This window comes from Mus pahari, chromosome 9, assembly GCF_900095145.1.
Source record: "Mus pahari chromosome 9, PAHARI_EIJ_v1.1, whole genome shotgun sequence".
Taxonomy (NCBI): domain Eukaryota; kingdom Metazoa; phylum Chordata; class Mammalia; order Rodentia; family Muridae; genus Mus; species Mus pahari.
Genome location: NC_034598.1, coordinates 91904132 through 91920624, shown reverse-complemented (window position 1 = coordinate 91920624; position 16493 = coordinate 91904132). Strand labels below are relative to the sequence as shown.

The 16493-nt window shown below is 50.1% G+C and overlaps 1 protein-coding gene across 2 annotated transcripts in view; it reads left to right on the top strand.

The window, feature by feature from the left end:
- Positions 1-16493, top strand: part of Chst11 (carbohydrate sulfotransferase 11) — a 206432-nt gene that overhangs the window by 103388 nt on the left and 86551 nt on the right. For both annotated transcript variants that reach the window (XM_021205090.2, XM_021205089.2), the window contains exon 2: positions 3014-3099. In XM_021205090.2, coding sequence (XP_021060749.1) covers positions 3014-3099 — 86 coding nt within the window. The remainder of the gene's footprint in view (positions 1-3013; positions 3100-16493) is intronic.

Sequence of the window (16493 nt, the reverse complement as noted above, 5' to 3'; positions counted from 1 at the left end):
GTGTGTGTGTGAGTGTGTGTGTATGTGTGTGAGTATGTGTGAGTGTGTGTATGTGTGAGTGTGTGTGTGAGTGTGTGTGTATGTGTGTGAGTATGTGTGAGTGTGTATATGTGTGAGTGTGTGTGTATGAGTATGTGTGAGTGTGTGTGTGTATGTGTGAATGTGTGTGAGTGTGTGTGTGAGTGTGTGTGAGTGTGTGTCTGTGTGTGTGTGAGTGTGTATGTGAGTATGTGTGTGTGTGTAGGAGGAGGAGTGGGGGGGTGAATGTGTGTGTGAATTCGTGTGTGGAGGGGGAGTGGTGTGTGTGTGTAGGAGGAGGAGGAAGAGGAGTGGTGTGTATGTGGAGGAGGAGTGGGGTGTGTGTGAATGTGTGTGTGAATGCGTGTGTGGAGGGGGAGTAGTGTGTGTGTGTGTGTGTGTGTGTAGTACAGGGTGTGCGTAAGTGAATGTGAGTATGGGGAAGTGGTTTGTGTGGGAATGTGCGTATGTAAATGTGTGTGTGTGTGTGTGTGAATGTATGTGTGTGTATGTAGGGGGTTGGTTCATGTGTGTGCCTATGTGCATGAATGTGTGTGTATATGTGAGTGTGTATGTGGAAGGGAATGGTTTGTGTGTGTTTGTGTGCGCATGTGTGAAGGGGAGGAGAGTGCTTGGTATATGTGTGTGTGTGTGTGTTTGCAAAAGCCAGAGACTGATGTCGTGTTTCATGTGACACCTTATTTTCTGAGACCAGTCCTCTCCCTGAACCTAGAATTCTGCATTTCAGTTAGGTTAGTCGGCCAGTGAGCTACAGGGGTCTCATATCTACGTCCCCAGGGTGGGAGAAGTAGTGACTTGTGGGCAGTTGCCACTGTATCTGGTTGGTTGTTTTAATGTGGGTTCTGGGGATCTGGCCTTCATGCTTCCTCAGGAATCCGTTTGCCAAAATGAACCACCTCCAAACTCCGGCTGACATGTGAACACCCCCCCCCCCCATCTCGGCCTGTTTCCTAGGGGCGTCTTAGTCTTTCGACTGTATCTTGATTGGTGTGTGGTCAGTTCTCACTCAGCCCACCCCCTAGCTAGTTCAGGCAGAGGCGTTCCCATCTTTCTACCAGCAGCCAGGCAACACCGCTATGCCCATACCTAGAATGGCTTCAGAAACTTCTGTTGCCAAGCACATTTTCAGCCGTCTGCATTGTTAACTGGTTCAAGCCTCACAACCAGCCCAGAGAGATTCTCTTTCAACTCCGCAAGGAAGCGGACAGAGGGGATGTGGGATTTGCCTGAGGTCACACAACTGGTACATGGTTAGAGCCATGATGAAAACCCAAGCTGTCTGGTCCAGGGAATGAGGGAATGTGCACTTGGTCACCACTACACACCGGAGTGCTTCCTGGACTTCTAGGAGTCTCTGCTGTTCTCCTCCATTAATCTTCATTAAGATGATACTCTGTAACGGACGGTTCGGTGTTTGAACAAAGCCCTGTTCATGTGTTCTTCCCACTGCTCCTTCTCCCTCTGCTCTTCTCTTCTAACCCCCTCATCTCCTCCTCCCTCCCTCCCTCTCTGTCCTCTCCTCTTCCTGTCTATAGTTATGTGTCCATGCATGGACTTAGGGTGTTTGTAGACAGGAAATATGAAAAAAGTGTTCATTTCCATTGACAAGGATTCTTGGCCCCCTCACCGCAGGGGAATGTAGAGTTCTAATCCTCATGCTCATCCCAGAAGCACAGACCTTCATCCTTTCTGCCTCAAGTTGATATGTTAATGAAAATGAACCAACCTTGTAGAAGACTTAGGAGAGCCTGGGCTTTTGACTTACTGTGGAGGGGCCCTTGAAAACGATTCCCCCCATTCTCAGGAGCGCAGGTCCCAGGTGCCTGGAGGAGGTGGTGTTGCCTGAGGGTGGTACCTGCACGCTGCATGACACAGTCAGCACAGAACTGTGTGGGATCAGGATGGAAGTGGAAGTTTCTACCTCAGTGACACCTGCGCCATAGAAACGTCACAGAGCTGCTACAGCAGGATGCTCCCGGGCCTTTGGTGGCACTGGTGTAACCACATACACTGTTCTCTAAAAGCAAAGTGTTTCCCATCCAGGATATGACTTGAGACAGTGTGAATAGCTGTGTTACTGGTTTGTACTTGCCCGCTGCCATTTTTACCATTACTTTAGCATGTGTTTCTTCCTGTGAAGATGCTGTAATGGCTAGTAGTCATGTCAGCCTGACATACCCAGAGAGAGGGAGCCTCAGGTGAGGGTTTACCTCTATCAGGTTGGCCTCTAGATATGTCTGTGGGACATTTGCTTGATTGCTAACTAAGGGTAGAGAGCTCAGCTTACTGTGGATGGTGCCACCCCTGAGTGGCTGTCCTGGGTGGTGTGAGAAAACAGGGTGAGTGAACCATGGGGAACAAAGACAGCCGGCAGTGTCCCGTCATGTGTCAGTATCTGTTCCTGCTCTGTCTTTCCCTTCATGATGAACTATAAGCTGTAAGGTGAAATAAACCCTTTTCTTTCCAATTTATTTTTTGGTTCTGACCCTTGTCATAGCAACAGAAAGCAAACTGGGACTCGTGCTCACAGTGACAGTCTTCCGTGCCCTCCTCAGCAGCCTTGTCACAGGACCTCTGTGAACAACCGTCTCGCACCTTCTCAGTGTACGTGACTGTGTCACCTCACAGCGAGGTTCTCAGACCACAGCCCTGTTGCTAGGTGATGTGAGACTAGGATCCCACACCCCAGCCAGCCACACGTGTTTCCTTGGGTCCCCTGATGCCGTCTGAAAGTGGCTACATCCCAGTGAGCTTTAGATGCCTGTCCTGTTTTCCCACGTGCTGTGGTCTGTGCTGTGGGGCTGGGGACAGAGCAGCTTGGTGCTGTTGCAGCCTGGACAGCAATGGGCTCCTTGCTAGAATCTGCCCCTTTCTCTTTGCATCTCATTTCTTCGTCCCTCCCGGATGCCTGTCCCTCTGTCATACAGAAGGCCTTTGTAGCTGTTTTCTAATGAGCTTCACTTTCTCCCCTCAGTCATGCGGAGGAATCCCTTCGGTGTGGACATCTGCTGCCGGAAGGGATCTCGAAGTCCGCTGCAGGAGCTGTACAATCCCATCCAGGTAGGACCCCGGTCTTGGTTCATTGCTATCAGTGCGTGTTCTGGGGATTTGACATGCCCTCCCCTGCCTTCACGTTCAGCCTCCTTAACACAAACCCTTTTGAGCAGCCTTGTGGTACCACAAGTGGAAGATCCCGTGTCTGATATTATGCGATGGATCACAGACAAAATGCAGGTGCACTGAAATACTGTACAAAGTTATCTCAGGACACTGTATGTAAGATGCATATGCAATATAGATGGATTTCATGCATAGACTTGGATCCTGTTTCCAACATACCTCATGCATGTACAGAGAGTCCAGAAATCCACAGGGGAGCCCAAATATGAACCATTTCCTGTCTCAAGCATTTTGGATAAGTGTAGTCAAGGAACAGTGTGTAATTTGTAGAAAAAGTTGTTTAAGAACCAGGGAGGAGTTGTGTGGGACGGTACTTTTAACCTTCCTGGGATTTGGGTCTCTCGGGTGACATCGTCCCAGGTCCTAGCAATGGGACTCTGAACTCCAAAAGTCTTCAAGCTTGTGCAACTCTCCACTGGCACCCCCAGAAAGGTGTGCACATGGATAAAGTCTGCATGCAGTGAGCGAGACCCAGCGATGATCTCACTGCAGAAGACCCCCTGGTTGGGGCGTGGATGTCAAGTGACTGTGGTTGGTTTTTCCCACTGATTCGTTTACCAAGGTGGCATGGAGGTCGGGATGGGGAGTAGGGCGTGCCTTCCATGGGGAGTGAGGAGCAGTCAGGAGGCCTGGTCACCATAGCAATAACCTCAGGCCACTTGAGTTGGTGTGGAGACTCTTGAGCCCGTCCTTCTGTAGGAATGTCTGTTAGTGTTGCTCCTGACTGAGTGACGGAGCCCACGCCCACAGACCTTAGTAACTGCTGAGAAATGAGTGCGTGCTGAGGGGAGACAGCCTGCTTGTGATCTCAGGGCTTCACTCTGTGCTCCATCTCAATTTTGTATTTCCATAGAACATGGTGCCTGGGGGAGAAGATAATATGCTCGGATCTCAGTGAGGACAGATTCTTAGAGTGATTGCAAAGGCACAAACTTAAGAGCTTCTTGACTCCACTTTCTCCCTCTAGCCTACCACCTGTGCTCCCTTCTGGGGGGAAAATAGGACTAGAATCTGGGCAACCTTGGTGACCTAATGGTGTTCAGTGGCACCCTGTTGATTCTCTGTCTTGAAGCTCTGGGGGATGATTGCAAACTCAATGCCTCTTGAGGCTTCCTCTGCTAGCCTTTGCAGAGAGAGACTCAAGGGGGATTTGATATTGGGTTCCTTTGCTGCCCCCGTGACCTGGCCATTGTGAGTAAGTTTCCTAGCCTGTCTACTCCGTCATCTTCGTGAAGAGATCAAGTCAGGCTTTGGCCACACATAGGATTTCTAGTATGTTCTATTGAAACTCACCCAGGTTACTCCATCAGAACCATCCGCGCTCTCTCTGGACATCTTGTATTAATGAACAGCACAAGATGCATAGTCAGAGTCACTTCTACTGTAGCTGACCCGCTGGGTAGAAAGCCCAAGGACTTTCTCTCTTCTACTATTTACATCCGGTGCCTAACACTGGTCCTGGTTGATGTCTGGGGTCCCCAAGTATTTGTGACTTTTGAAAAAGCAAAGCTCAAGGTTCAGGTTCCCACTTCCCACGTCTCCAGCTTCGAGAGCCAGAAAGTGTGACGAGCCCGCACGAGATGCCCGTTTCCCAGCATGCTTCTGGAACTCTGGAGGATGACTTTGAGCTGTCACTTTCCTCGATTTCAGAGTCAGACTTGGTGTCAAAGTCCAGTGACATCATCTCCTAGCTCTGTGACCTTGCACGGGCCACATAGCCACACTTTGACTGCCACCCCTCTTTTATGACATTTGGGGACTAATACCAACTTCTGGATTCAAGAGGAGGTGCGGTGACCTTCTGTGATGGCTGCCCACTGTGGGGTTTGTGCTTTCCTGGTTTGTTCACTCACTGACTCCCCCTGGCATGTCAGAGACCGGGCATAGAGGGCACTGAAGCTAATATAGGCACCTGCGATGGATACTTGCTCTGTCCCAGGACTGGTGTGCACAGACGGCCTTGTCTGGTTTCTTGGCAGACCAGTCAGAGGAAAGGTGACTATCCCTCCTCACAGCGGTAGTGAGTGTTGTGTTAGTGAAAGGTACATTTAGCTCTGCCCCTCACAGGGGAGGGCACTGGTAAATGAGTCACTGTCTTTCAAGGGCATCTTGGGCACACTCTCTGGCCTCTCCAGCCCATCCAGCTTCAGGAAGATCACCCCGTTTCCTGGGGATGTAGTTTTCCGGGTCTAGTTTCCTTTACAAGTGGCAGTTATGCCCCGTTCCCGCACAGCCCTTAAGCAGGGCTTGTTTTTGAAGAAGCAGCCCTGGTTAGGGGTGGGCTGCAGAGTTTAAGAGATGGGGACACGCTGATGAGCTTAGACAGTGTTGCCTTCCTGAGTCATCTCCAGACTTAACGCCGGGCTGAGCTCCCCTGCACATTCTCATAGTTTCCTACCAGCTAAGCTGCCGAGCCTGGAACAGTGTAGTCACTGAGGCAAGTGGCAAACTCTCCGATCGCTCTAACCTGAACGGCTCCCAGAAATGGTGTTCACAGCTTTTTTTTTTTTTTTTTTTTTCTGGGTGTCTATTTGGTCTTAGTAACAGGGTGGTAAAAAATGAGACCATTTATTTTTTACTACGAGAAATTCACCTAACAGCAAGAAGTGCCTTCTTAGTTACCTCGGATACACACACTAGGCCAGACACCTCCTGGGTCTTGGATTCAGCTCACCGAATATGTATGGTGAGCTCTGAGCTAGATGGTATCTCCCCTCTTATGGATAGAGAAGTGAAACTAATCATTGTATATGATTTATTTGAGCCCAGATTGCTAGTAGAAAGCAGTGAGGATCCAACCACAGAGGGAACGCCTCCCCCCAGCCTGGGGAAATCGCACATCTTGGCAGGAACCACCCTCCTCCTGCAAACAGATGTATATCCATCAAGGTTTTCCCTGGATAAAGAGTGAAATCAGCCCAGGGGCAGTTGCTTCTACTCTGACTTCAGCATCCGGGGCTTTCTTAGTGTACTGAAAACCCTAAACCATCCAAAGAACAATTGGTTAAGGAAAAAAAAAAAATCCTTCGCAGTCGATATTCTTAGCAAAATAGCACTGTAATGTCTTATAATTTTCCTGGTCCTCGGCTGTCTCCCTGGCCCCAAAATAAAACATAATTGCTGATCGGATCAGCTGGCGCCGAGTCACCGAAAGTTCAGGAGTTGCCAACCACAGACTTGTGGGCCGAGCCATCTGCAGGCTGCCCCCGCTCAGTCAGTGCTGACCCACAGGGCAGAGAACTGCTCTCAGCTGGTTGAGAGGGTGTAATTGTCCCTGAATGCCATCGAGGGTGAGACAGCTTGTCCTCCTGCCTCCCCACCTCCCGGCCTCTCATGGCTTCCCTGAAATCTTCGCAGTATCATTCACGCGGTTTGGCCTGCCCTGCTATGGCTTTCTTTAGCTTGTGTGCCTGCCCTGTTATTAGAGCATTCTAAGGGGGCTGGGTGTGTGGCTCAGTGCTGGCCACGAACTTGCAAGCAGCATAGCTAGATCTGAATGGGGCTTCCTGGGGTCCCTGGGTACAGATGTTTAGGGATCTAGAAGTGTTCTGGGTGATGTGTTGCTGAATATGGCTGAAACTCTGAGGTCCTACTACCTCAGTTATGAAGCGATCTCTTGGTGTACTGAAGTGAACTTTCTTCTCCTCCAGGGGTGCATAGGATTAAGGATGGAGTAAAGAAGAAGGGGAGGAAGGAGAAAGGAGTCAGTTGGTGTTAACTGTGAACATGGAACACATATCTGTGACTATTCTAGACATTTTCCGAACAAGGGTCATTGATCTTGCTTCCGTTGGGTTGGAGATGGAACCCACGGCCCCTTGAACACTGAGCAGCCATTTTTCCTACCAGTGAGCCATGGTCCAACCCCCTCACTGAGCCTTTACAAGTCCCCCTTCCGGATGAAGGTCTCTTGATAACCTCATTTTTTAGAAGGTACCTGAGTTTTTAAGTGGCCGCACAGTGCGCCAAGATCATGTACTACTAAATGACAAGACTGGGTCTTTCTTACCCAGCTAGCCTGTAGGAAGAGGGAGCCTTGGCAAGTCTCCTCCAGGTAGAATAAAAGCTTCCAGAAGGCTCTCTTCCCTAATATGTCAAAGGCAAGGTATGGGCCCAGCCTGGGCATGGGGCCATGGACCCAGATAGAAAGCTGTCAGTGAGCAGAGCTGAGGCCATGGAGTGTTGTGGAACCCACAGTAGATGTCCTGTAAGCATTTTCAGCTGGCGTTTTTCTTTCTTCAGAGTCTGGTGTCCGGCCAAGGCAGGAGAGAACTTTATGTCCTGGCTTGGAGCTAGGTTGAGCAGAAGTCACCTCTAAGAGCTCTGCTGTTGGATGGTGGTTCTCGCTCCTTAGAGGTGTCCATCCAACTGAAAAGGTTACACTGATAGATGCTATTGCGGTCCAGGGCTGGAAGGAGCCTGTGGATACGTTGCTTACATTGCTCACCCTGACCTGGGTAGCGTTTTCTGCATTGCTCAGCACATTTTGCTGGTCCTACGGGTTCTTAAAGAATAAGCAGAGGAAAAAAAGGTCCCAGAAGAGGGACAGCAGGAAAGGAGAGAGGAGATGTAGTGTTAGCACCCCTCCCCCCAAGTCCTGTGCACAGTGGGGACTCTTAGGAGGAAGATGCCCTTGGGCCAGGCCTTTGAAGACATATAAGATGCTAGGAGAGACTAGCATTGTAGATGGCAAGAGCAAACAGCAGGTGCTGGAGCCTGGTTGGAAGGGACAGGAAAAGCACTTAGTCCCAGGGAGACTGGGTCATAGTGCTCATCTTGAGAGAGAGGAAGTGGAGGTAGGTGGGCATCGGGGTCGCAGGGAGACACTCAATTCATGAACCATGTGTACCTCCAACTCAGCTGCTTGTTAAGTGGAAGGGCTTCTCTACAGCTGGAGACCCTCGCCCCCCTCCCCCCCAACATTTGGTCTCAGCACCACTGTCTGTAAAGTGAAGGCATTGTGTTAAACCAGTGGCTCTCAGCTTTGACCACACAAGGGATACACTTAGAGATGTGAAGAACTGCCCGGAGCCTAGGCCTCCCCCCACCTCCCGGGGCGGGTAGGGGGTGGTGATTGACTTTATCCAGTCTAGGACTTTGCCAGCGTGTCCGAGGTTATTGTTCTGGGCTTCCGAGTTCAGCCGCACAGGACTGAAGGGTCCTCTAGGGTCTTCAGTTACAGACACTTTCGAGTCTAAAGAACAAGCCATCTTGTGTTCTTGTTTTAACGATACACTCAGGCTTGAAGTCTTTCCATATGGAGGCAAATGTTAACCTAAGGATAAGAGGGTCCCTGCTTTCTGCAGCTACCCACAGAAACTGTACCCCAGATAACACATTGGGACAAGTTTCCCCTTGAAAGGAATACCCCAGCCTGTCCTGTAAGTGGAGGGGAAGGACCAGACATCAGATGAGGTTTCCAGGAATCAATTGCATCTTCCAAATAATCAGGAAGGGGGAGGCTGTCTGCTTTGGCAGTCAGCTGTTTGCAGAGAATGTTGGGGGTGGTACCTGCCTGGGGAGGCCAGAAAGGGCAGCCGTTGTTCAGCCCTCACTCTGCTGCATTAATCTCTTCATTACCAGCCACCTGGTAAACGATGAGCCTGTCTCATTATCTTGCTTTGACCCAACAGCTGCCCACCAGTCAAAGAGGGATTGATTTAGTCGTAGACTGGCTCCGTCCACAGGGCTATTACCGATAGTCGGCCCAGCAGAATGGCAGCTGGCTAGCAAAGACGAAATATTACATTAACCTGTCCCTACCTATAGCAGTCTCCTAAGTGCTACATTATTCATGGCAAGTGACATTAGGCCAGCGAGGATCTCTGCAAAGCCAGGGACAGTGGGCTGTCTCCCCACCCCCACCCCCAACCTCCCTGGTCAGCAGCTCTATTATACTCAAGCAAAAAGCTACCCTGATCAGATATCCAATCAAGCTAGGACAGGAGGAGACCTGGAGGGAGATGCAATTCAGGTCATAGGAGAGGACTGGATACTTGAAAGAACTGAGGGATGCTAACCCAGTATAGGACCTGTGGCCATTACCCGACCTCCACAAACCTGGGCTTCCTCATCTGCAGAGAATTAGAGGAAAGCACCTGTCCTACAGGTTTCTTCCAGTCAAAGACCTCACCTTCCAAAGGCCAAGTGGAGAAACGGCTCATTCAGTAAAGGCTTGCCTCACAAGCAGGAGGGTCTGAGTTCTTCCCCCAGGACTCCCGTAGATGGTGGGGCACAGCAGCACACACCTGCAATTCCAGAACTCAGGGTGCACAGACGGGGTATCTCTGGGGCTTCCTGCCTCCGAGGACACTCTCAAATCAGGACAGAGTTAGGAGTCACTCACCGAGAGTTTTGATTTATGGCTCATTGTGAGCTAGAGACACCCATTTCCAAGACCATGAATGGCTCTGTCTCTATGAGCAGTCTATGTACAAACATGTCCACTGTACATGACATGTCCACTGTACACAGGTCCTAGACAGTAAGCAGACACAGCGGCGCAGTTTGGAAAGCTCCTGTAGGTGTGTCTGCCCCAAGCCCCCTCTGTGAGCACCTTGGGAATGGGGGAGTTAACGAAGCCCCTCCCTCTTGGGGTGGTGACACGCTGCCTGTGAGTTCCTGGCTAACTCTTGCTGCCTCTGTAGGCCGTTGTTCTGTTTCAGACACAGAAGATTCAGGAACACCCCCTACTTAGACACGATCTATGGAAATATGGCGAGGAAGTGCTTGGAACTACTGGGGTTTTTCTGTGGCGCTCTGTGCGAACAGAATCTGACATATTTCCAGTAGAAGAAGCAGCGTTGGGGTGGCGGAGTGACCTCAGCCATTGCCAAATGGTAACACAGCTGGACGAGCTGCCATTTACCAAGAGTTATTTTCTGAATTACCCTCAATTAGGAGAGGCCTCTTCATCATTTGATTTTTCTGTAAATTGCACAACGTGAGCGGCTTCTAGGCCAATTGGAATTTGACCTCAGATGGAGGCCAAGTGCACCAGAGCCTGCCTTCTTGTCAAGCTCTGTGGGTGCTGCTCTGCAGGGGGTGGGGGGTGAGGGGAGGGGTCTCCTTCTCTCAGGACACACGCTGGGCACTGGAGGTCTCAGGCAAACGGCTACATGTTTCTCAACACTGGAGAGTTTGCTTATAAAACAGGAATGGAAAAAAAAAAAGCAAAGGTTTCAGCTTTTACAGACTTACATTTGAAAACATACAGAGTTCTGGGCACGTGGCAAGCAAGCCAGGCTTGTTTGCATGATGTGCTGCTGCTATGGCGGCTGCTGCGGCTGCTGCTGTTCATTCAGAAGAGCCCTCCATTGGGTACCACTCCCTGCTTTTCTTCCTCTGGAGGTTTTCTCTTAGCCTAGAGCTACAAAGCAAACAGATGAACTAAGTTTCAATCAGATATTTTATCCAGCCCAAGGCACTCAGAATATCATTTCTACCTGTCATTGGTAGAAAACGAAGGGAGTCTGTGTTCTGATTTTCTTACACTGTTTGGAATCAGGGTTGTGTACTGGATGATGATGTGGCCATTGAAGTAATCTCACTGTCACTGCTTACTGGTGTGTCCCTGGTTCATTTGCACTGGCTTCTTGAGGTAAGGAGCCCTCTAGAGGGAAGGGACTGTGTCTTATGTGTCTGGAACCTAGCTGGCTGGCTTCCTAGCCAGGCACTGGCAGGGACTCTTCAGTGTGCATTGAATTAGGCACCTTTCTCATTTATTCTAATAATTTAGGAGATACTGCCTATCGAGCGGCCACCGAAGGCGTGGTGGCTGAAGGTACCGCTGGCTCATTCCCTCTGGGTGTCAGACAGAAAGCGGGGATAGTTTGGCTGGAAACCCAGCCAGACTGCACCTCAAGACCTGCCTTTTGATAACTACTCGCTTCCTCCAGTGAGGCCCCACCTCTTAAAACTCCCACAGACACCCCACCCCCCAAAACAGTACCACCAGCTGGGAACCAAGTACCCAGATCAACTGCGGACATTTCACATTCAAAACCTAATGTGAAGTAGTGAGGCCCTGAACACAGCCCCTTTTTTCTGGGCCCTGTGAGCTCAACGTGTGGCCAGAGACAGCCAGACACCACAATGGAAGAGCTCCCGGGTGACTTAGGGTCTCCATTGCTGTGACGACACGTTATAACCAAAGCTACTTGGGGAGGAAGGGGTTTATTCAGTTTATGCTTCCATATCAAAGTTCATTATCAAAGGAAATCAGGACAGGAAATCAAGCAGCGCAGGAACCTGGAGGCAGGAGCTGAGGCAGAGGCCATGGAGGGGATGCTGTTTACTGGCTTGCTTCCCCTGGCTTGCTCAGCCTGCTTTCTTATAGAACCCAGGACCTCCAGAAACAAAGGCGGGTCCCTCCTGCATCAATCACTAATTAAGAAAATGCCCTACAGGCTTGCCTATGGCTGGATCTTAGAGAGGCAGTTTCTCATTTGAGGCTTCTCTCCCCCACCCCCAAAACTCTAGCTTGTGTCAAGTTGATATAAAACTAGCCAGGGCTCTGGGATTCAGGGAAGAAGAGTCCCTCTGCACTGGGGCTGGGGCCTGTGCTTGACTCTCTGAGAGCTGAAGTGCAAGCTGGAGAGCAGTGAGTACCTGGGGTGTGGCAGCCCTCCCCGTGCCCTTCCTACTAGCCACCCACCCATGATGACAGGTCTCCCACACAGTTTAACTGAAGGTGAAGGCATTGGAGCCCAGGTCACTCCCTCTGGGTCTAACTCTTCCGGTCACTGGCAGGACCAGACCACCTTACAGAGGGAATTCAGGATCTCAGGGGCTTTGATTTCCTCATCTGGAAACCGGAAATGAATTACTTAACCTCAATTAACCACACTGTGTCACACAGCAGTTAAGACTTGGTAAAGCCAGATGCCCCCTGGTAAGGGAATTTGGGAAACTCTTTTAATCTCCCTGAGCCCCAGTTTCTTAATCTGTAAAGAGTGAGTGTGTGTGTGTCTGGGGTGCTGTCAGTTTCTAGATCTCTGGGTTGTTCCAAAATGACATGAGTTGATTTCTCCGAAGTATTCAGAACAGTAGCATCACATACAGCCAAGTTTAGCAGCCAGTATTTTTGTTTTTAAAAAAACTTTAAAGTCTTCCCATAGGGTCCTCAGAATACCTCTGTCCCCAGTGGGTGGATTCAGAGAAACAGGAGACCTACAAGTCCAGTCCCCTTCCTGGCGTGGCTAACTCTCCCTCAGGCTCACACAGGCACTTTGTTGAGCTAGGCTGAGCACTCTCAAGCCAAGAGTGTGTTTGCAGAGGCCACAGACAATGTCTGACTCAGGGAAGTTGCAGGAAGCTAGCACTTCTATGGGTTTGGAACCTTTTTTTGTTTCCTAAAATAAAAATAAAATGTTAGGCAGCTGTTTTTAGATGTTCCTTTTCTGAGCGTTCCCGGCCCAGACATAGTAACCATGTGTAAGTTTCTTCTTGGTTCATGTTCCTTGCCCACGGGGGCCTATTTCCGTGTTCTGCTTGTTATTCAGATGTCAACGGAGGTGGTTTGGCAGCCATACTGGTGCTGAAGCCCTACCAGTACTGGTGTTGGCAGAGTGGTGCTGATGGAGAGTTCTGGGTCTGTCCCCTCATTAATAGGAGGGACCTGCCAGTGAGAGCAAGCCTGAGCAGGCTGTGGGAGGGCAGGGCAGGCCTTGAGCTGTCCATCCAGAGAGGGTCTGTGGCCCTGGTTAGTAACGGGTTCACTGGGCTTCTGTTGGTGAGATCGCAGACTCTGTAAGCTGGGCGTCATTGCTAGCTGAGCACATGAGTGGCATGGTTAACTCACGCAGACAAGGCACACAGCCCTGGGTTTGCTTCCCAGTTCTGCAGGAACAATAGCATGGTGGTACAGACTTGTAACCGCGGCCCTTGGAAGGTGAAAGCAAAGGGGGCGGAAATGGAAAGTTATCATTGTGGAACTTGAGGCCAGCCTAGGCTCCAGGAGACCCTGTGTCTAAACAAACAAGGTCCAGCCAGGGAGACGCTTGGCTGGGCAGTGTTTGCCACACAATCACGAGGGACCTGAATTCAGATCCCCATCACATAGATTTTAAGAAGGGGGTTAAAAAAAAAAAAAAGCTGGCATTTGGTGTGATGTGGTAGGTGTGGTGTCGTAGGTGTGGTGTCGTAGGTGTGGTGTCGTAGGTGTGGTGCCCTGTATTGCAATCCCAGCATTGGGGAGGTAGGCAAACAAGAATTCCTGCACCTCACTGGCCTGTAGTCTTACAGAATCTGTGAGCTTCAGGTTCGATGAGAGTCCTGTTTCAAATTAAATAAGGTAAAGAATACCAGCGGAAGGTACCTGATAGTAAACCAGACACACACACACACACACACACACACACACTACATACACACACACACACACACACACACACACACACACACACACTACATACAAACAACATAAACCATACAGAACATCCATTTGTTCCTCTGGACAGAGACCCATGGGTTTTGTCAATGGGACAGTCTAGTTTCTCCTTCAACAGCAACCAGAAAGACGGTCGAGAAGGAACACAGTTCACCCACTGCGTAGGGCCAGATGTGAATTGGAAAGACCCCTCTCTTACTACAGCATGAACTCAGCCATGCACTCAGCAGGTGGCTCGGCAGTTCTGTGATTGACATTCTCAAGGCTCTGTATTCCGGGGCTGATGGGCTCGCTTTCAGATCACGTCCTGATTTGTAGGGAAGTTGCTAGAATGACGTTTGAAAACGAGGAGACTTAAAGGCTGTCTTGAGACTCGTCCTTCAAAGGTAGGGCCTAGCCCCCCCACCGTACCTCGGTCTCCTACTGGCCACGCTTGGGATTTGCATTCCCCCGAATGATTCAGAAACCCAATCTCTGAGATTGCTTTCCTGTGACAGGGATAAATGAGCTGGTGTTTGAGACGGGTGACTCTTGGAGGCACTGGGGAGTTCACGAGCGGCTGATGCCCAATTATTCCTGGCCTTGGGGGAAGCAGCCTGAAAGAGAAGCTAAGATGGCAGAGAAGATCTAGGCCTCTCCTCTGGGAGTGGCCTCCCTCCGGAATACCCTTAGCTCACCAGGGAATGGGCAGGAGCATCCTGAGAGCTGTGCAGTCAGTGAATGGCTCAGTCACCCTTTTCTTAATGAGGATCAGTTAGAGAAACAGAAAGCCCTTGTTTATTTACTTTTTTGCTCCCTCATTCATTCATTCATTCTACTACCCATAATAAAATGTCTTTTTTCCCCCTTGAGCAAGAAAATAGCTGTTTTGACTTATGAGGGAGCGGCATATACCAATGTGATTTTCTTAGTGCTAATAGTAAGGTGGGGCGGGGCTGGGAATGTGGCCTCGTTGGTAGAGTGCTAGCCTAGCATGCACCAAATTTTTAGTTCAGTCCCCAGCACTTCATAAAATGGGGCATAGCGTAGTACAAACCTGCCATCACCAGACATGGGAGGTGGAGGCAGAAGAATGAGAAGTTCAGGGTCATCCTTGGCCACATTGTGTGTTTGAGGTAGCCTGGGTTACTTGAGATCCTGCCTTAAAATAAACACACACACACACACACACACACACACACACACACTGTAGAAATTCAAGCTTGAGTTTTCTGAGCAAGCACTAGAAGGGTGGGAAAATTATCAGTGAGATCTGTCTGTCTGTCTGTCTGTCTGTCTGTCTGTCTGTCTGTCTGTCTTGGTTATGATGATATAACTATAGCAGAGGGGAACCCAGGATAAGCATCTTGTTAAGATAAGGCCTTGCTGAAAGTGGCACAGGCAAACGGCTGCCATTTGTCATCCATTTACTGCGCAGGTGTGGTCACGCCAGCAGTTAAGGGAGCCCTGCCTCTATCAGGACCCCCTTCCGTTTTTTTTTTTTTTTTACCTGCTTGTCCAGATCCAACACAAACCTTGGAAAGACCTTCACACTTGACCTCAGGCTTTCCATGGGGAATCCTGGACAAAAGCTATAGGACACAGACAACTGTCTGCACCTTCATCCGTTCTCAGGCAGAGGATCCTAGGGAGAATCAAAGCTGAGCAGCCTTCAAGAGCCCTGGGCTGCTTACACCCTCAGGGAACGGTATGCGTGCCTTCCCTTACCTAGACTCAGGTTGTTAGAACCCAAGGTCTGTACCTGATGACTTTCCAAGCCTTGATGGGCAGAATGCCTTCCCACGTCACGGGCGTGTACTGCTCTCTGTGACTGAGGGGCAGCCGCAAGGAGGAGTTTTAAAGTCAGGTTGTCCTGGACGCTCTAGGGAGATACACCGTGTGTCATAAACCATAAGATGGAGGGAGATAAAGCTGTCACAGTCAGACAGACAGACTGGGTGGGGATGCAGCTAGTTTCGTACAGAGCACTGTACATGTCTAGCGTTCATTAAATCCTCAGCGTGGTCCCTAGCACCATGGAAACTGAGCGTGGTAGAGTAGGCCTGTAATCCCAGCACTCGAAAGGTAGGAGAATCAGGAGTTCAAGGTCATCCTCAGCTACAAGCAGAGTATGAGGCAGCCAGGGCTCTCTGAGAGGCTGTCTCAAAATTAAGTAAGCAAGTAAATAAATAAATAAATGCAGGAAAAGGCAGAGTGGGTTTTCCCTTGGTGCCTCACAGAGTAGGCTAAATTGCCTACACCTTGACTTTAGTATTTTGACCTCCAGAATCCCATGAGAGTAAACCACATTGCCTTAGACTACAGAGTCTGGGGTAGTCAGCTGCAGCAGCTATAGAAACCTCATCTGCCCACACACCTTTGCAGTAGAAGCTAAGAGGCCATTCCCTGCATGCCAAGTCCAAGGGATGCTTGGAGAGGCATTGCCTATGATCTCAGATGAGCAGTGTCCCACAGACCATTGAGTCCTGAACATGGGGATACCAATGCTCTTGTGCACCATGGGTGTATGTCCCACAGCCCACCCTAAAAGGGAAAACCCCTGAGGGAAAATAGCAAGCCAGAGGCTGTCTGCTGCTGACCACCACAGGAATCCTCCTGCCTCCATGAGAGAGGCCTGGGAGGATCATTTGAGGCCCTGTAAAAAGGCAGAGACAGCAAAGCCGGGCCTTTGTGCCACCTGTGACCCTCACACAGGCTCGTCACCACTCACACACCTGCAGGGAATAGCAGGGACACAGCTAGAGTGTCTGCCTTGTCTGCAAATACAGACTCTGCCTGAAATTCTCATGAACTCACTCTGTAGATGAGGTTCTGCAGGTGGGAGGTGCCACCACTGGGCTTGGTACAAGGACAACAGCCACAACAAGGAGAAAGAGGAAGGGGG